Genomic DNA, 17,932 nt, shown 5'->3' on the forward strand with positions numbered 1-17,932 from the left:
CAAATAATAATAAACTTTAAAAATTAACTCATACTTTTATTAAAATCTAATGGAAGCAAAAATTAGTTACTGACCTAAGCGAGTTATATTAATGCAATTTTAAAGTTTTGTTAAAAATTATAAGCTCTTAAGACCTTTCTTTTTGAATTAATTCTAATATTTGGATCAGCATATTTTTAGCATTAGATTATGCTGGGAAAACCTGAATTTTATTAAAGGAAAATGCTGTATCGTGCATTAACTTGTATTGTGTAATAATCAATAAATTGTCTTTTAGTATTTTAGTTGAATAAAACTAACGAAATTTTTAATCCAATAGTATACATATTCCGAAATATCGTGTATCAGCTAAATTATCATCAAATTAAATTGTATATTAGTGATATTTTCTGCAGCTTATAAGATTAATTTAATATCAAATGTGTAATCTCTGCATATAGTGTAAAAAGAAATTATATTTGTCTATTGTGTGGGACAAGTTTCATTAATTTAAATTTTTTCATAGTTTGAATGCTATTGATTTATATTAATGATGTATCCTTACTATACTGATGTATTAGTAAGGAAATGTTGTATTTTTATTTGAAGTATAAATTTTCTTCTGATATTTTAATACATGTACAACAAAAATTATTAGAGTGAAAATTCTTATCTTTTCACTAAGGATGTTTTAGAAAATATTAATGTAGAGTTCTATTTCTTCAGTAAATTTTAAAATTAATCCAAATCAGTTAAGAGCATATGTTATTAAAGGAGATTCGTTTGATAAAAATGCCAGAGTTTAAATTGTCAAAAATAAAACAATTTTCTAAATTTATTAAATTTTAGTTTTAGCATTTAAATCCCTACTTTGGCGAAAATCAGGCGAGATCTGATCTCTAATACAAGCTTAAGTTGCCAATGTTTGTTTCTTAGGCGAATTTGTTTTGTTACTAATTACATTAAAATTCACTGTAAACACTTTTAGTTAAATTAACGAATATAGATAGGCTACATTTTATTTGGATTTAAAATAAAATTCTTTAGGTCTTAAACCTGAAACTGGCTCAATCATTTTGGAAAGCGGGTGATCTTCACTTTGGACCCATTGCAGAAATCTCCTTTTTAAAATAGGTAAGTTCAGTTTTAACTTCATGCAAAAATTATTTCAAAATTTTAACTTTTTAAATTAAATAAAACATTTTAGATTTTAATTGTTTTTAAACTTATAATTTAGTAAAAAACTTAGAATTGAAATTTCATTACCTACTACAGTATTTAGAAATAACATGCTAGGAAAATCTTCGAGTTTTTATTAACTGCAGTAGAATTCTACATTAAATGACACTGTTCAACAAGATAAATATGTTTTTTAGTTTAACTATCGGATAGGTTTGGTATTCGTACTAAATTAACCACTTGCAATTAATGTGGAAATGTTGTTGTAATGAAGAAAATGTAGACGTTGTCATAATTTTGATAACTTAATTTTTTAATTGACAAATTAGTAGTAAATGTTGATAATGATAGTAATTGTGTGTTTGAAACTTTTTGTGGTAATTTAAAGAAAGTTTACTGTGTACAATAAACGTGTTTTATCGATTTTTCGTCTTATGCTAGAACAATACTTTTTTGGGATATATTAAAAGACAAATTGCAAAATTCTTGTCTGTATTATGTAATTTATATTGAGTATAAATAAAACCGTTTTGGTTTTGATTTTTTGATCTTTTTAATTTGATCTCTATCCCAAGTTTTAATTTTAAAATAAAGTTCCTGTACTTGTTCTACTCTCGCACGAAGTGGAGTTTTTGCGGTTCCGCTAGAAATCTTTGAAATAAATAGTTTAGGCACATTTGAAATAAAAGCAGAATTGGGCTATTGCTGGATGGCACTGGATGTTTATGGTGAAAAGTTTATGAAGGCATCTTAAATAATGCTTTCTATAATGAATATAGCCGCATGAAAGGAATTTTAGACTTTAGTTTAAATTATTTAAAGCAAACTTTCGGTTGCCAGATCAAATTTTAGTCTAGTTCCAAAGTGTCCCATAAAAGTTTCCTTAAAAATTAACACTTTCGATTCGTAGAGGCCTTTAGATTTTTAAAATCCTAAGTTTTATTTAGTTTGTAAAATGGAAAGTTAAGCCTACAGTTTAGGCACCTAATTGGAACCTCTGTTTTTAGCTAAATTACTTATGCGAATTTTTTCCAGAACATAGTTTCTAAACAGCCACCTTCATAAACTTCAAAATGTTTAAATTTTTAAATAAAACTTTATTTGTAATTTTAGTAAAATTATAATTTTTAAGACTACTTTTAGCGTAAAATTTTTCTGAAACTTTCTTTTCGTCAGTGCTTAAACTAATAAAAAAATATTCATATATTTCTTGCGATGTTATAAATTAATCTTTTTAGCAAATATTTGAAAAGTAATTGCTTGTGTAGTAAATCAAAATTTTTCTACACCTTTTTAGCTTTAACTATTTAAACATTTGTTTAAGTAAAGACTTATCAATTTTGTTGTCCGGATGTTACTATAAAATTTTAATATAACCCAAAGGCTACAGGTGTTATCTTACATCTAAATTTCAATTAAAATTGAAAGTATTCCTCCAAAGTTGCGTTAGTTCGCTTGACATAAGAAAATATAAAATATAAGAGCCTTGTTTGTAGTTTGGGTTAAATCTAAGTTACTACGAAATTATCAAAGTCTAATTTTTGATTTAACTTTTGTGAAGTTTCAGATTTTAAAAATCTTTTCTTTCAGTTTTTAATGTTCAATGTTTTAACCCTTCAGTGCTAAGTTTGAATTTCTCTGATGTCCTCTAATTTCATATCATTGAAAACTGCTCTGCACAGCTGCATGGGTGCTTGTCTTAGTAAAAGAAAAAATTTACCATATGTCTACTAGTTTTATCGTTGAACGACATGCTGATTTCTCACATGTAGCTTTGTTACTTTGGGACAAACTGACATTTCGATAGTAAGGATAATTGTTCGCTATGGGATAATTGTTCAGTTCATTATCGCAATTTGAAGTTTCAGTCTAAGTTTTTACAGTTCAATTTTTTTATAGTTCAGTTTTCAAATTTTTTGATGGTTTTGTGTTTATTATTGCATAGACAACAAACTTATACATTGTGCACTCAGATATGCAAAGTGGTAGTTTTTTTTCGCTTAAAAAAATAACTGAGCTTTTTCCGTATACTTTTTCTGTATACTATTATTTAAACGATCCAGCATATAGGAAAAACAAAATTTTTAAAATTTCAAAATTCCACATAAATAAGTGTTCATTGTTTTTTATACTTAGTTATTTAAATGTCTTACTCACATATTCTAGTATGGCCTTTTTTATGTAAGCTTTTGTCCCTTTGAGATACGCTTTATATATATTTTAAATGCTTAATTATCTGGTTGTGTGGTGTTGTACTTCTAAGGACTCACATATTTTTAAAGCATTCTTCCTACAGCTCGTTGCAGGCTAGGGGGTTCATGAAGATTAAGGTTTCACAATTGCGCAACCAACGACATAATGGTTTGAATGTGTTCAGTACCGTACATTGTTTTGCGTCTCACACAAGTTGGTACCCCAAAATCTAAAACTGAGTCGTCTTCTATCAGTCACCGTGGATCGAGACCCATTCCTTCTCAACGGCAGCTCAATGCCTTAACTGCTAAGCCATTACGGCTCACATTCCCATTCTCTGAAAAATTAAAGTCGAAATTAATCAGTGACATAACCAGAAAACAATTGCTTTAAAAATGTAGTAAAAATATTTAATTAGATATTTCACACTAGAACAATATTTATTCTACAAAGCACTCAATTTTTAAATCAAAAACATATACTACTATTTTATTTTGAATATTTTATTGCATGTATTGATGATAGAAACCCATTTTTTGTGTTAGTTATACACTTTCAATGCATTTTATCTGCAAAAGTTTTATTAAAAAAATATTGAATATATATAAATATTTTAATCAATGCAACTACTTTATTGCAATTAAAAATGAAATTAAAAATGTCCCATTCTTTTAAATTGTTTAAATTCTTAAATGCTTAAGCTACAAATAAGGTCCAGGTTATTTTTGTCAACACATATTTATTTTTAAATCAGTTAGAATAACATTAGCTCTAATCTTTAGTGGCGGTCAAATGTTTAAAACATTAAAACTATTTTTAAAAATTCGTAGTGCAATAGTCTTTTTCAATTCGGATCAGTTAAAAATATATTTATTTTAATATCTTTATTATTAGTACATTAGGTAAGCTTAGTATAAATTAGGTATGCTGTATATGCTTAACTGACACAAAACAAATTAAGAATCTAGTATCAAAAATAAGAAAAATAATTTTTAGGTACAGTCGTCCCTTAACTGAACTTAAAGTAGTTTGTAAGTTTTTAACTTGAAATCATGTGGTAACTATTTTTGAACGCTGAATTATCTATAATAAAAGTTTTGATAATTATTTAAGTAATTGTTTAAGGCCAAAATATGTCAAATATTTATTTTCAAATAATTATATTTTTAGGAAGTTTCATAAATTAACCCATATAATCTACGTAAAAATAAACTCCCACATAAACAGCTTATTTAGTATATAACTTAATTTGTTATAATTATCATTAATTTCCCATTATTTTTGTTAGTAGGAACGCGTTTCAAAATAGTAAATATAACAAAGTAAACACGCATTTTCAGATACATTTCAAATTATTTACTCTATGACGTCACCCCAAGTACATTTTACTTCTACTTGACCTGGTATAGTCGAACAAAGATAAATAATTATTTATGAACAGGCAATAAACTCTCAGATATAATCGGCTTTGATAAAACAGAGCTGTAAGCTAAAAGACAATGCCGATGTTATCTTTTAAATATTTTTAAAAAGATGAAAATTAAATTTATAACAATGCCTAATGTTAAACCTGTGAGAAAAATTTATTTTTCAAACGTTTCACTTGCACGGAGTAAGTGATATTTTTGGGAGTCTTTAGGATCTGGGACTAAAAAATGTCCTTTGCACCTTCTATTAAAATTCCAAGATTCAAGTACAAACGATTATGGAATCATAAGAAAGACAGGCACGAACTCTGTCTTTTTATTTATTTTAGATATGAGCTCTATTATGATTTCAGATTTCGCATTCAATTAAAAAGTTTCATTTATAAAATATTATAAAAATTTCGACTAATTGACTATTTCGTTTAATTAGTCGGAAACCAATTCTATTTGATATCATTAAGGGACCACTTAAAATCCTCGAAATTTTTTTAAATGAAGTGAGCATTAATTCGCAATTAAAATTCTTTCAATCAGTGTTAAAACTAATGAGCTGTATATTTTACCACATATCCATTTTTTACAGATGCCTAATTAGGGTAATAACTTTTTAAACTTATTTTAATTCCATAACACTATTATCTACAGTCGTACGGCCTGTTATTTTATTGAATTAAAGTCCTCTTTCTGTATCCGGAAATCGAAAAAGTGAGAGCATTAAAAATTATCAGTTTTGTAAGAACTACCTTTACACTCTAGGTAATTAAGTAAATGCGAACTTTTTTCGAGCGAATGGATGCCAATATTTCAATTCCAAGTAGTTTTGTTTCCAATGATGATTATTGGGGAAAAGTAATTAGTCAATGCGACTTGCATCTTAATGGTACAAATTACTTTTAAAATACTTTTATTTGGAATTCCATTAGGGAAAACATTTAACAACATTTGTTTGTTCGAACATTTAAGAATAATCTCGAAAAGGCAGAGTAGGAAATTTTACTTCAAAGTGATCTCGATGCAATTTGTAAAAGGATTAGTAAAGAGAAGAAAAATTTTATCCATTTAGTCGGAAAGAATTTGCTTAAAGCTTTGATATTATGTGGTTGGATTACATTAATTTTCATTTATTAAAACTTGTGTAGAAAAGTAATGCTTTATTAAGAAGGATAGCTCTAAAAATGAAATGCAGATGGTATTTAAAAATTTAGATTCAAAGAAAATGCCATGCATTTCTCTTGGGTCTAGTGCTTCACTGTAACAATGCTCTTTTACACTACTTGATGTTAAATAGTCCACCATTTTTGTTATTTAATAACACTAAACTTTAAAATTACAGTAAGACATTACGTAAGATTACATAAGTCATTAATACTTTAAAATTACGTAAGAGTCAGTAAAGTTAATTTTACAAAACAATATTAAGTGAGAATCATTAATTTAGAATGCGTATGTACACCAATTAATTCTTTAAACAAAATTAGCGTGCAAATCAAACATCAGTGTAGCACAATGATAATCTTAAGACAAATTCGAACCAGGCTTAACGGAAGTGAATAGAAATTATAGAATCAGTTAATAGAGGTCTCAAAGATTTTAAATATTAAAATATTATCATCCTTAGTACACAGATAAAAACATGCATACATATTCAACAGTGACTTTTTTATTCTATTGATGAATATCAATATTAAAAATAACAGCAATGAATCTTGCCAGTTCATTCCAGATCGTAAACTAACTATTCACGATATTCTACTTGGGGCTTCTTGAATTTTGTCCAAAGAGCTTCGTCATTTGTGTTTTCAGAAGACAAAATAATTCTCGTATGGTGTGAAAGCGTGAGATTTTGGTGTGAAGTTATGCAATTTAAATGACATGGATTTCAATCGTATACGAAATCTTGATTTGGTGTTAATGATGGCAATGTTAAGCGAATTTTCAGTATTTCCATTTAAAAAAAAAACAATCTCCAAAGATATTTTCAGTAACATACAATAAAAAACGGTTAAGAACGGTTGAACATATTCAAGGGTGGACCAGTCATGGGCACGCTAATAATTGCAAAGATGACTGGAATCTGTTTCTACCAGTCCCATTCTAAACAGATGACTCAACAAGTAGTCATAAAATGTGGCACCTCTCTAGATAAGGAACTGGAAATCAGTATTTTCCCTGAAGCCTTCTCTTTGTAAAGGCTGATACCGGAGTAAATATAGGCACTTCTTCCCATAGGACTAATGACCAGCTGAACGGCGTTACTTCTGGCTATAAAATAGCAGAGAGCGGTCAGAACTATTCTTTCAAGTGGTGTTACGTCAATTATTGGGTGTTTGTATTGTTAATGTCTTTTTTATCTAATCTGCAAACTTTTAAGAGGTATATAAAACCGTTTTCTTTTCATCTCCTCACGGTCAGTTCAAAATGAATTTATTGTGATATCTAGAAAGCGGAGATCCTAAACTACTTAGAGAAGCACGTCATTAATCATGCACTGCTTCTATAAAACAAACTACAAGCTATAGTAAAACATTTGGGCGTAAAGTAGTTGGCAATCAATTTTGATGTTGAGATAAATATTTTTTTTCCAATGACCACCTGGATAATGACCTAGGTCATACAGGCACCTGAAGAACAAATTTTTTGGCCACTCTTTCAGGGGCACCATATTAGATGGGTCAACGTTGCTCCCATAGTAAGGACAGATAGAACAGAGAAGGAAAGAACATTCATGCCTTGCCCGGGATTCGAACCCAGAACCTTTCTGATGGAAGGGCAGTTCTCTAACCCCTACGCAGGTCGGTCGGCTGTTGAGATAAATATGGTGGATACATTTATTTATTTTAGTGAGACATGTCTTTTTAACATTATTTTTTTGTGTTGTCGGAGAGGGCAGGAAGTGAGCTGCTCATCGAAAATTTGTCCGGTATAGACTTTCTGAACTTATATTTTTCGTTCTCATTGATTTTCCTAAGTTTCCAGTTACGACACAAAATCAGACGGCTCAGCTGCACTTACATCAGACATCTGGCTAATACGTTTCAAAACAACACTGATTCTTTTTCGTGTCATTACCAAATAATATTTTCGTTAAAATCAGGTTTTTGATAAAGCTCCTTTTTTAAATTATTTATCATTGTAGTAAATCATTTTAAAGTTTAAAAGAATCTATAATTTTAATGTGTGTATTCTTTATCATGAATGTAAGATACATCTCGTCTACTTGCAAACAAAACATAAAATAATTTCCTTGCATAAAGAACATCATTCAATAAAGCAATAAAAGGAGAATCTGAAAAAATTTAATGCTGGAATTATTTTACTCAAAGAAACTATACAATAAATTTTTAATTCAAATGTTATCGAAAAATACATAATTTCCAAATTTTACAAAACAGCAAAATTCTTTTAATAAAACGATATTTATAAACGTAAGTAAAATATGAAAAAAGCAAATATAAGTTAATCAATCACTTTAAGGAAAATGGTTTGTTTCCTTTTACAAAGGCAACAATATTACATTAGCTCCAGACATCAAAGAAAGTTTTATATCTGAATGCATTCTCAATGATTTCTGTCAATATTTTTCAGAAGAAAGATTTATTTGCGCTTCAATAAGTATTAGCAAATACAAATAATGTGAATATATTTCTGAATAATAAATATTTGTTTATGCTGATCGTTCAAATATTTTGATACCATCTGGTCCGGAGTATTTATAACCCATGTCATGTCTGGAAGTTATTCAAGCACTTAATTTACGCTCCAATTAAATCCTTTTTGAAACTAATTACGGAATTTCTCACTAATTACGAAAGTTAGTTCCATTTTGTTTATTTTTCTCATATTAGCAATTCTATCGCAAAGTTTCCTAGTAGGTGTTTTTGAAAATGTCTAGATTGTCAGCAGAATATAAAATAAAGAATCAACAAATATAAACATTCTTACATTTGTATTATCAACTGTATTCAGACATTTGAATACATTTAATGATGCAAAATGTAATAGTAACTAACGATAAAAAAAAGTATTATGATTTAAAAGACCATTTTCAACTGTGAAATGTGTACTTTTCTTTCTTTCTCTGTTTACTTATTCACTTTAATTTTTCTAATTCATCAAGTTTATAATTATCTACAAATACAGACGTTGCGCAGTTAACAAAAAAAAATTATACAGAATAACTTTTGATTTAACCATCGCATTTTCGCGCTCTAAAATGTAATCCTAATTTTTCGAGTGGTAAACCCTGAATAAAATTATAATTGTTGGTCACTTGTGTCCACTACCATTTGTGTCCACTATGACCACTCGGGTAGGTCATAATGGTAGAAATGTTACATTAATAAACGAACATACATTTTTGACGACGGAATCAAAATTTTGAGCCGCAAATTCCACGTTACAACTGCAATTTTATTAATTGGATTATTGATTTTTGTCACACAAGCTAAATTATCGATATTGTGCAACACAAAAGAACGAATTACGTTAAATAACCTCTGATCTAACTATCACATTTTCACGGGCTCAAATGTTATTACTATATGTTTTAAGTGCCGATCGGCCTGTGTAGGGGGCAGGGAACTGTCCTTGCATGAGAAAGGTCCTGGGTTCGAATCCCGGGCAAGGCATGGATGTTTCTTTCTCTCCCTGTGTGCTCTATGTCCTTTCTCCTTCGTGTGTGAATGTGACCCGCCCTATAAACGGGTTGTGGTTGTGTGAATGGAGTGGCAGAAGTTGAATTGCTGGCCATAGATTGCGCCACTGAAAAACAGGAACAACCGCACCCCCACTGCCTAAACAGGCATACAACAAAAAAAAAATATGTTTGAGTAGCAAACTCTAAATAAGATATTAAATAAATAATCACGAGAGACTGAAGCAGAAATATATACTTGATAAGAAACTTTATTAGTCTTAAAAAATATGAAACTGGTACTGAAAATTACGTGTTTCAAGAGCTCAAAAATAGGCGCCTATTCTTAAGACTTGCCAGACATAAATGAGGAAAACAGAAGTTATTTAAAACACAAACCGTAAATTTGCCTACGAAAAGTGAAAAATAAATGTGAAAAGCAAAACTATCCGATAGTGAATCAGAAAAATAAGTAAAGATGGAGAAAAAAAAAATCTAGTAAAATCGGTTTTGATGCGAGAAGCAAATATGTGTAAAATACATAGTTCAAATCTCGATTCAATAACGAATCCCACTTGAGGAAAGCGGGACTGAAAATGTTAAAACTTGATTGATTGTCTAAAAAACTGAAAGGAGGTTAAAAGTTATTTATCAAGAAATCTTTTAAACTTTTTCTGATAATCAAACTGGTTTTGATATCAAGGATCCTGCTCTCTTCGATAGGTTTCATGATTCGAAATTTTGCAAAGGTCCTCCCCTTTTTTCCCCTTGCTTCGATATTAAATTTTAGTAATATGAGACCCCTGATGTCAACCTTTTTTTTTTTTTTTCGACAAAGATTTTTAAAATACATTATATGAATGGCCGTTGCTAAATATATAGTAAAATATGCGTTAACATTAATCAAAAATGTATTTCTTGCTTAACTATGTCTTTAGATTATGATGTTGTAGCTATGAGTTCTAAACACGTGACTAGATATTAAAATAAAAATAATTAATATGAAAAGAAATGAACATAAAATACGATATGCCTCTCAATGATTTCTATATTAGCAAAATTATTTCAATTCGACTAAATTGAATGTTCTGCAATTAAAAATAATAACCATTTCACACATTAAAATTGACAATTATATGTGAATTACAAAATTTAACAATCGAAATTTTAAAAAAACTAACATTAAAAAAGAAACCAAACTTTTCAATAACAAAGGATCAACGCTTCAAAAACACAACATTTCGCAACAAAGTAACTGTTATTGTACTTTATTATTTCAATATTCATTTAGAATAAAATATAATAATAAAGAGATCAAACTAAAAATGTATTTTAAGGAGAAAAAAAAATGACTGAAGTCATTTTTTTTCAATTTCTGCTTCTCCAATTTTTAAATAGCATTTTCAATTTCTGCTGCTAAAAATAAAAATTATTTGAATGCTCGTAATTGAAAAACGATATTTGGTAAACTAAATATTTGACTCGATACCATATTTCGTAATTTAAATATAGTCGTCTGAAACAGCTGGAGCAAAAAAGTAGTTTTGAGACAGTACGTTATTTTTGTATCTAACGGATTCTCGATCGTCTGCATAAAAATAAATACTAAATAGAATTCAATATATTCAATGAGTAGAAAAAATAACTAAAATTCTTGCAATAGGTAATTTTAATGATGAAAATTTATTTCGATGTTAGAATTTCCTGACAAAGATTAAATTTAAACGGCTACGGCAATTACTTTATAAGCCCTCGTAAAACGAAACAATTTACAAAGGTTTTCAGTGGCACTTACTTCGATGTAAAATTTTATTTAAGCAATTTCCTCTCTCTGAAAATGTGAGCAACATTAAGATAGTAAACATTTTTATAGTCAGCTTATGGTGTGTTTTATAACGAAATTGTTAAAATTGCTATTTTAATTTCGTTGGAAACAAATATTGTGTTTGAAAAATAGTGTTCTAATAATTCTGTTGTCTACATTCAAACTATTAACGTTATTTCAAAAAGGATTAGATTAAATTGTATAGAATGTTCCGTACTTTCCTTGATATGTATTTTTAAAATCACAGTCAAAAAAAGGAATATCTATTGCATATGTGTAGTATAAACGCAATTTATTTGCGTTACATTCTCCATACGCAAATTAATAATTAAGCTAGAAAAAAAAAGCACTATCATATCGAGATTAATCACTACTGAGGAAGGGGAGACAGTAAACTTCAAAACCTTTCTGATAGCCGGAGGAAAGTAGTTTAAAAATAATAATTAGAAACACTTTCGAATTTCAAAAAAAAAAATCAGACAGGTGTTGATGAATTTCCTTCCGCCTTTCTCAATAATGATTCGGCAAATTTTAACAGCGTTTTGTTTACATTAAATATTTATACGTTAGCTCATGTATGCATAACTTTTTACTTCTTTTAAACTATGATTCTAAAAATGTATGTTAAGGGAGGAAATAAGGGAACCTTCCTAGTTTCAGAAAAAAAATTACATTGAAAATTTGAATTGTTTTGTTTTATTTAATGAAAGAATAATGTGCCCATTTCAATAAACTAACAATCATGGCAAATATTTTCCTCCTTAAAGATATTATTAACATTATTACTCAGTAATAAAATGTAAAATTGTTAAAGAATCACATTAAATGCAATTTAAATACCTTTGTACTAATTCAGTAAAATATGTATTTATTTTTTCATTTTATATAACTCGCAGTTAAATCGTTTTACTTCATCCAATTGATAAAATTAAAATGTTTTTTCTTTAAGTATAAAATATTTATTGAAATAAAATATTTACCATACAATATTAAAAATACTCAAATATAATTTATCTCAATCATAGTGAATGAATATAAATTAAATATCGGTATTATCGGAATAGATTATGAAAGACCAAATGAGAAAGATTTTACTTATTGATAAAGTATTATTTTCACAGAATAGAATAAAAATAAAACATATAATTTCAGAGAGAAAAATAGAATAAAAAGAATAAATAGTAAAGATTTAAGTTATCTTTAAGAATATGAAAATAATAATCTATTAAATGTGGCGCTTAAGAATAGAAACTCCGCATATCTACATTGAGAGTTGAGCTCAAAAGAGAGTTGCAATCACCAAGATGGCGGCGTGTCACTACTTTATTCACGTATCCAAGGCTTTAGGATGATAGAATCGAAACAGATTTGAGAACAGAAATGCAACTTTGCGAACAAAAAATTAAAAATTATAATAATGCACAAATCGAGTAAAAATCTCGGTATATGAGGGTAGCAAATAGATGCATGATATTTTCCAGACGGAATGGAGGGGTGTCGAGGAACTTATGTCACTAACAAGGGAATCGGTGTTAACAAGATTCCAAAAGAATTGAGATGAGCTAATTTCACAAGGGTGGAAAGAATTTTAGCGGTATCGAAGTTAAATGTTATATGCAGCAATCATTGAATCCTTGAAAAATTTTATATGCAGCAATCGATGAATTGTCTAACTCTTAATAAGGGATATATCCTTAAGCTTAGTTTTATAGCGTGTCTGCTTTACTCAGTGTATCTGAGATTGCATTGGCAAGATATGCTGTAAATGGCTCAACGATTACACAAGGGAAATATTTTTTATGTTGAATGAGATTTTTTTAACAGATTTTAGATATTTTCGTATGACTGGTTTCAAATCTGCAATAGATTTCTCTATCCAAGTTACTGTTTTTCAATGACTTTTTTAGTCTATATTTTGTCAAAATGTGCAAGCTTAAAAGTGCTATATATATAAAGGAGGGTCACTTAAATGTTACGAGAAACTTCTAAGGGAGTTAAGAGTACATCATCAGGTATAAAATTGCATAGGAATTCATGCACGTAAATGCCGTCATAGGCAGTTAGGGGTTCTTCATTATCATGAACTGTTTCTTTGTGCACTTCTGAACAGTCATAATCGGGAAACGCCTTTAGCCACGTATTACCGAGCATAGGTCCCCATGCAATTTTTATTCTGATGATGTGTCCTAACTGCTCTAAAAGTTTATCGCAACATTTAGGTGTCTTCCTGATAACGTTTTTAAACTCGCACATTTCGACAAAAATATACTAAAAATATTATTTTTAAGAACCCGAGTAGCTTTAGGATCCTAGATAATTTCAGATTTGTAACCCCCACACCCGAATTAAGCAAAATCAAGTATTTGTATAAAGGCAACAAAATATTTGTTTTCAAGTGTTATCAATAATAGAATCTTTAAAGGACTTAAATCTGATTTCGTTTACAGTGCTGAAAAGGTCTTTAATACTAAAACGGGACAAGTTATTAGCAATTCTGCTCTAAATTAAATTGTTTATTGTGACAATACTATATTTTGGATTCGAAGTACAATCAAAATAATTTAGCAAGTGCAATAAAAGTATTCTTAAAACATGGCAGCAAACTTTAGGTTTAATTTTATTTGTCGAAAGATCTTATTTTGACTACATTTATAAAAACAAATTCATTTAATATTATGACGATGCAGGAATTTATTTTCTTATTTTTCATGAATCTATACAAAAAAAATATCAATTTCAAACATACATTAAAATAGAAATCCTAGTTCAAAAGCATTCATGCAATCAAAAATATTTCAAAATTTCAACTGTACCTACCTCCTCTGCATACCTACCTCAAGAATTAAGGAGAGCGCATCTTTCTGATGCAAAAAGAAAATGGCAAGTTAATGAGAAAACTAGAAAAGAAGGAAAGCGCAGGTTTTTAAGGCAAAAACTACTTAAGTCTAGAGATTCAAAAACACAAAAAGAAGTCCCCATTTTTCATTTGTCACTCGCTTACTAGAGAAAGTAATTCGAGTACTTTTTATCTCACAGATTAAAGTAGGTCGCATTCAAATATCAACCTCTGCATGACTGGATTTAGAAGCTTGTTATTCAAGTACTTTTGCTATTTACAATTGTAAACATATTATTTTAAATATGTAGTATTTGGAAAATTATAGATTTTTAATGTTTTCCTCATTTAGAAATACCAGCATGCCAAAATAAGCTTAACATGCGTCCAATCAGTTAATAATTAAATTTATATTTTACTCGATACTGTTCTCAATAGGTAAAAAATTAATCTATTTTTCTTACGTCAGAACAATTCTAAATTTCTATTGCATAGTTTTTCTTAAACTGCTAATATAATTACATAAATATTCAAGACAACTACATAACTGAAAAATTTGCTATAGTGTTTTGGCTTCAAAAAATGCCCGTTACTAATTCCCCATCGCCAACTTATTTAAAATTTCCAAAGCTTACAGATAAGAATTTATCATTTTTGTAATAATTAATAGCTATCTGTCCAAATCATGTGGATTCTTTACGAACTCTTGACGAAGTGTTTTATACTCTCTAATTACCTCTACCTATTTTAATTTCCTACAGGAAAAACGATCTCTGTTGAGGTTAATGCCATCCTCCTAGATTAAAAATGATTTAATAAATTTTAACAAATTTTATTTATCAGTTTTTTCAAAAAAAATTAAAAACAATTGTCAAACGCTGGACAACCTGGATACCACCATTTCAAAGATAAAAAGTAAAATTCTCATTTTGGACTGTAAAAGGATAAGAATTTTATATAAAATTCTTAATGCAATTTTCTTTCTGCATCCTAAGGCTTTTCACATTATTTTTAAAATCAACCATTTTAAACACAACAATTAGAATCAATTTAATTTTTATTTCAAATTCTAAAAGAAAAAAATATATTCATACGAAGAATTCAATCATTTTTTCAGTTTGTTACAATCTTAGAACAATATGGCAATGATTATGAAACAAGAATGTAACAATTTAAGTTCTATCAATCGGTATGAACATAACAAATCTTGTGGAGGTAGTGATCACAATTATTATAATTCTTTCGGGATGATATTTCAAAAAGGACTTCGAATAAGGTAAATCACATCAGTGATCCAATATCCGCAGATTTCCAGACACAATTTTGTTTTCTAAGACAGCTCCGTTTGGAATATCGATCCTGTCACCATGATTCGCAATAATAATTACAGTTCCCTGAAATAAAAAGCATTAAGGATTTTAGACAGAAACTAAAACAGTACCCTGAAAAAAAACATGAAGGGTTTTAGACAGAAGCTAATAATACAGTGTCTGGAGAAAAGGGATTAAGGCTTTCAGACAGAAACTAAAAATTACAGTATTACTTTCTGTATTCTGTACATTTGGCGTTCACTTAAATGCAAACAGGCTGTCGCCATATGGATAATGTTTTTTTCTTGACTTGAAACAGAGTATAACTATTGCGTGTATCATATCTTATTGTAATCGTAAAATTTAGTGTTACTGAAAGCACAAAAAAAACTACTATACACCAAAAGTAGTGCTTAGTGTTTCGTGACGCCACTTTTAGTGTAAAGAAGTTGCCACCATTTTAAGTGTTGTGATATAGTAAAATTTTTAACATTGTAGCAGACAAGCTAGTGCTTTCCCATGCTTTCCGCCTACTGTTTTACCGTTACCTTTACCGTTCCATTTACCGTTTCCGTACCATGCTTACCGTTTCAATATTTTTCGGAGTAAATTCAGTCACTAGTACCCGGGAATCGACAAAAAAATATAGGTTCTAGGCTCATCAAATGTTTTGGACCCCTTACTAAATATTTTGAAATTAACCTACTTATAAGTAGTCTTATATGAAAAAAAGCCTATTGACTTGCATGCTTTTCTCAGACATTTTTCTATCAATTACTTAGCAATTTTTATTTGTTTATTTATTTATTATGGAGAAAATGTCTTTAAAACTTTAAAAGCATGTAATATAAAAAAAATTGGAAAGAAGATTCTTATAAATCCGAGAAAAAATTAGAAAATGAGAAATGGTAACAATTTTGATAACTTCTTACTTAAATCATAAGTTCTTAACCTTGATTTATTAAGCCTAGGACATAATGAGGCTCTGTCGTCCCAGATTTCTCACCACTAAAACCTAAAAAAAATTTATGGTCCCTCCCGTATCGTTCTTAGACTCTTTGCCAAATTTTGAGCCATTCCCTTGATTAAAATGCACTACATATGTCTCTGAGTAGAGTCAGTTTCATTACAAACAGTCTGTACTATATCTGCTTTAATAACACTTTATTTGACATCAAAATTTAGTGAATCGTAAATCTGAAGAACGTCTCCAACTATACTTTTTCTCCCAGCTTAATTAACTTTTCTGTAACCAAACTAATAAAAACTTTTTTTTTACTGAAGGTACAAAGATAAAGTACCAAACACGATGAAATATTTTTCTTTTTTCAATTTAAACGCCGTTATAAATTCAAATATTCATAAGACAGTCAAAACTTTATTTTCTTATTGCAAGTCATCTGACAATTTTACTAAAATACCTTATTGAAGGAGATAAAAATAATTTTTTAATCAAAATTCTTTGATATTTTTTATAGTGCTTGCAATGCAATGTAAAATTAATATGTATCATCTGAAATTCGAATTCATTTTATAATCTGATAAACGGTGTTTTATGTAAATCATAAATTATTCAAGCTCCTTCTAATATTCAAGAATTTAATTTTAATAATGAAGTAAAACAATAAATAGAATAAAAAGTTTGAAAACTACGGCTTTCAAGATGGAAAAAAAAATTTATTTCTTCCATACCTAAAACGACAAATGTACGGTGCATTAATTTCAAAAGTGGGAGTAATTCCCGTACTGATTGAAGTCTATTATTGCAGGATGAACTTATTTTGATTTCTGGGACTGTCAAAAACACAATTATTTCCTAACTCTTATTATATTTTTATTTAATATATTTGATTAATATTTTTGTCCTATTTTCACAATTTTTGAATGTGTTAACTTATGACGTAAAGTTTTTGAAATTGTGATTGACAATAAATTATGCTTGTGCCATTTAGAAAACAATTATAACTAGTCTTGATATCAAACACACAACTCCAGTAGAGATTTGAGATAATCGAAAAGTTATCGAAATCTTGATGAACAATAAATTTTTCACAACTAAGAAAATAATTACAAACTTGTGTTGAAATCCAGCACACCACTCCAGTTGAGATTTGTGGGCTCAAACTAGTCAGAAATTAGCCAACATTCCGATTAGCGATTACTTGTACCATTTAGTAGTAGTAGTAATAATAATAATAATTCATTTACGTCGCACTAGAACAGCACAATGAGCTAGTGGCGACGGTCTGGGAAACATCCCTGATAATCCGAAGACATGCAGAGTGGATGACTCCCCCCGCTTCGGTAGACTGACGACCCGCATGTAAAGTCAAGCACTCTACAGTAAAACAGTTCAATGAGGACCGATACCGTACACCCTTGGTCCTAAGACAGGCTAATAAAAGTGGTCACCCACCCACTCACTGACCGGAACCAAAGATGCTCGACTTCGGTGCTCTACTGGACACCGTGTCTTTACGATCAGTTCACTGCTGGACCATTAATAAAACAATTATAATTTACATTGATAGACGAAACACAATTTCAATG

The 17,932-nt window shown here is 29.1% G+C and overlaps 1 protein-coding gene across 2 annotated transcripts in view; it reads right to left on the reverse strand.

Annotated features, from left to right (window-relative positions):
• Positions 1 to 15,111: 15,111 nt before the first annotated feature.
• LOC107452659 (UTP--glucose-1-phosphate uridylyltransferase) overlaps positions 15,112 to 17,932 on the reverse strand; it is a 77,375-nt gene continuing 74,554 nt past the window's right edge. For both annotated transcript variants that reach the window (XM_016069205.4, XM_016069206.4), the window contains exon 15: positions 15,112 to 15,466. In XM_016069205.4, the coding sequence (XP_015924691.2) occupies positions 15,359 to 15,466 (108 nt within the window). In that variant the 3' untranslated portion in view covers positions 15,112 to 15,358. The remainder of the gene's footprint in view (positions 15,467 to 17,932) is intronic.

Source organism: Parasteatoda tepidariorum, chromosome 3 (assembly GCF_982258835.1).
Source record: "Parasteatoda tepidariorum strain Cologne lab strain chromosome 3, Ptep-v5.0, whole genome shotgun sequence".
In the NCBI taxonomy this organism is placed as follows: Eukaryota; Metazoa; Arthropoda; class Arachnida; order Araneae; family Theridiidae; genus Parasteatoda; species Parasteatoda tepidariorum.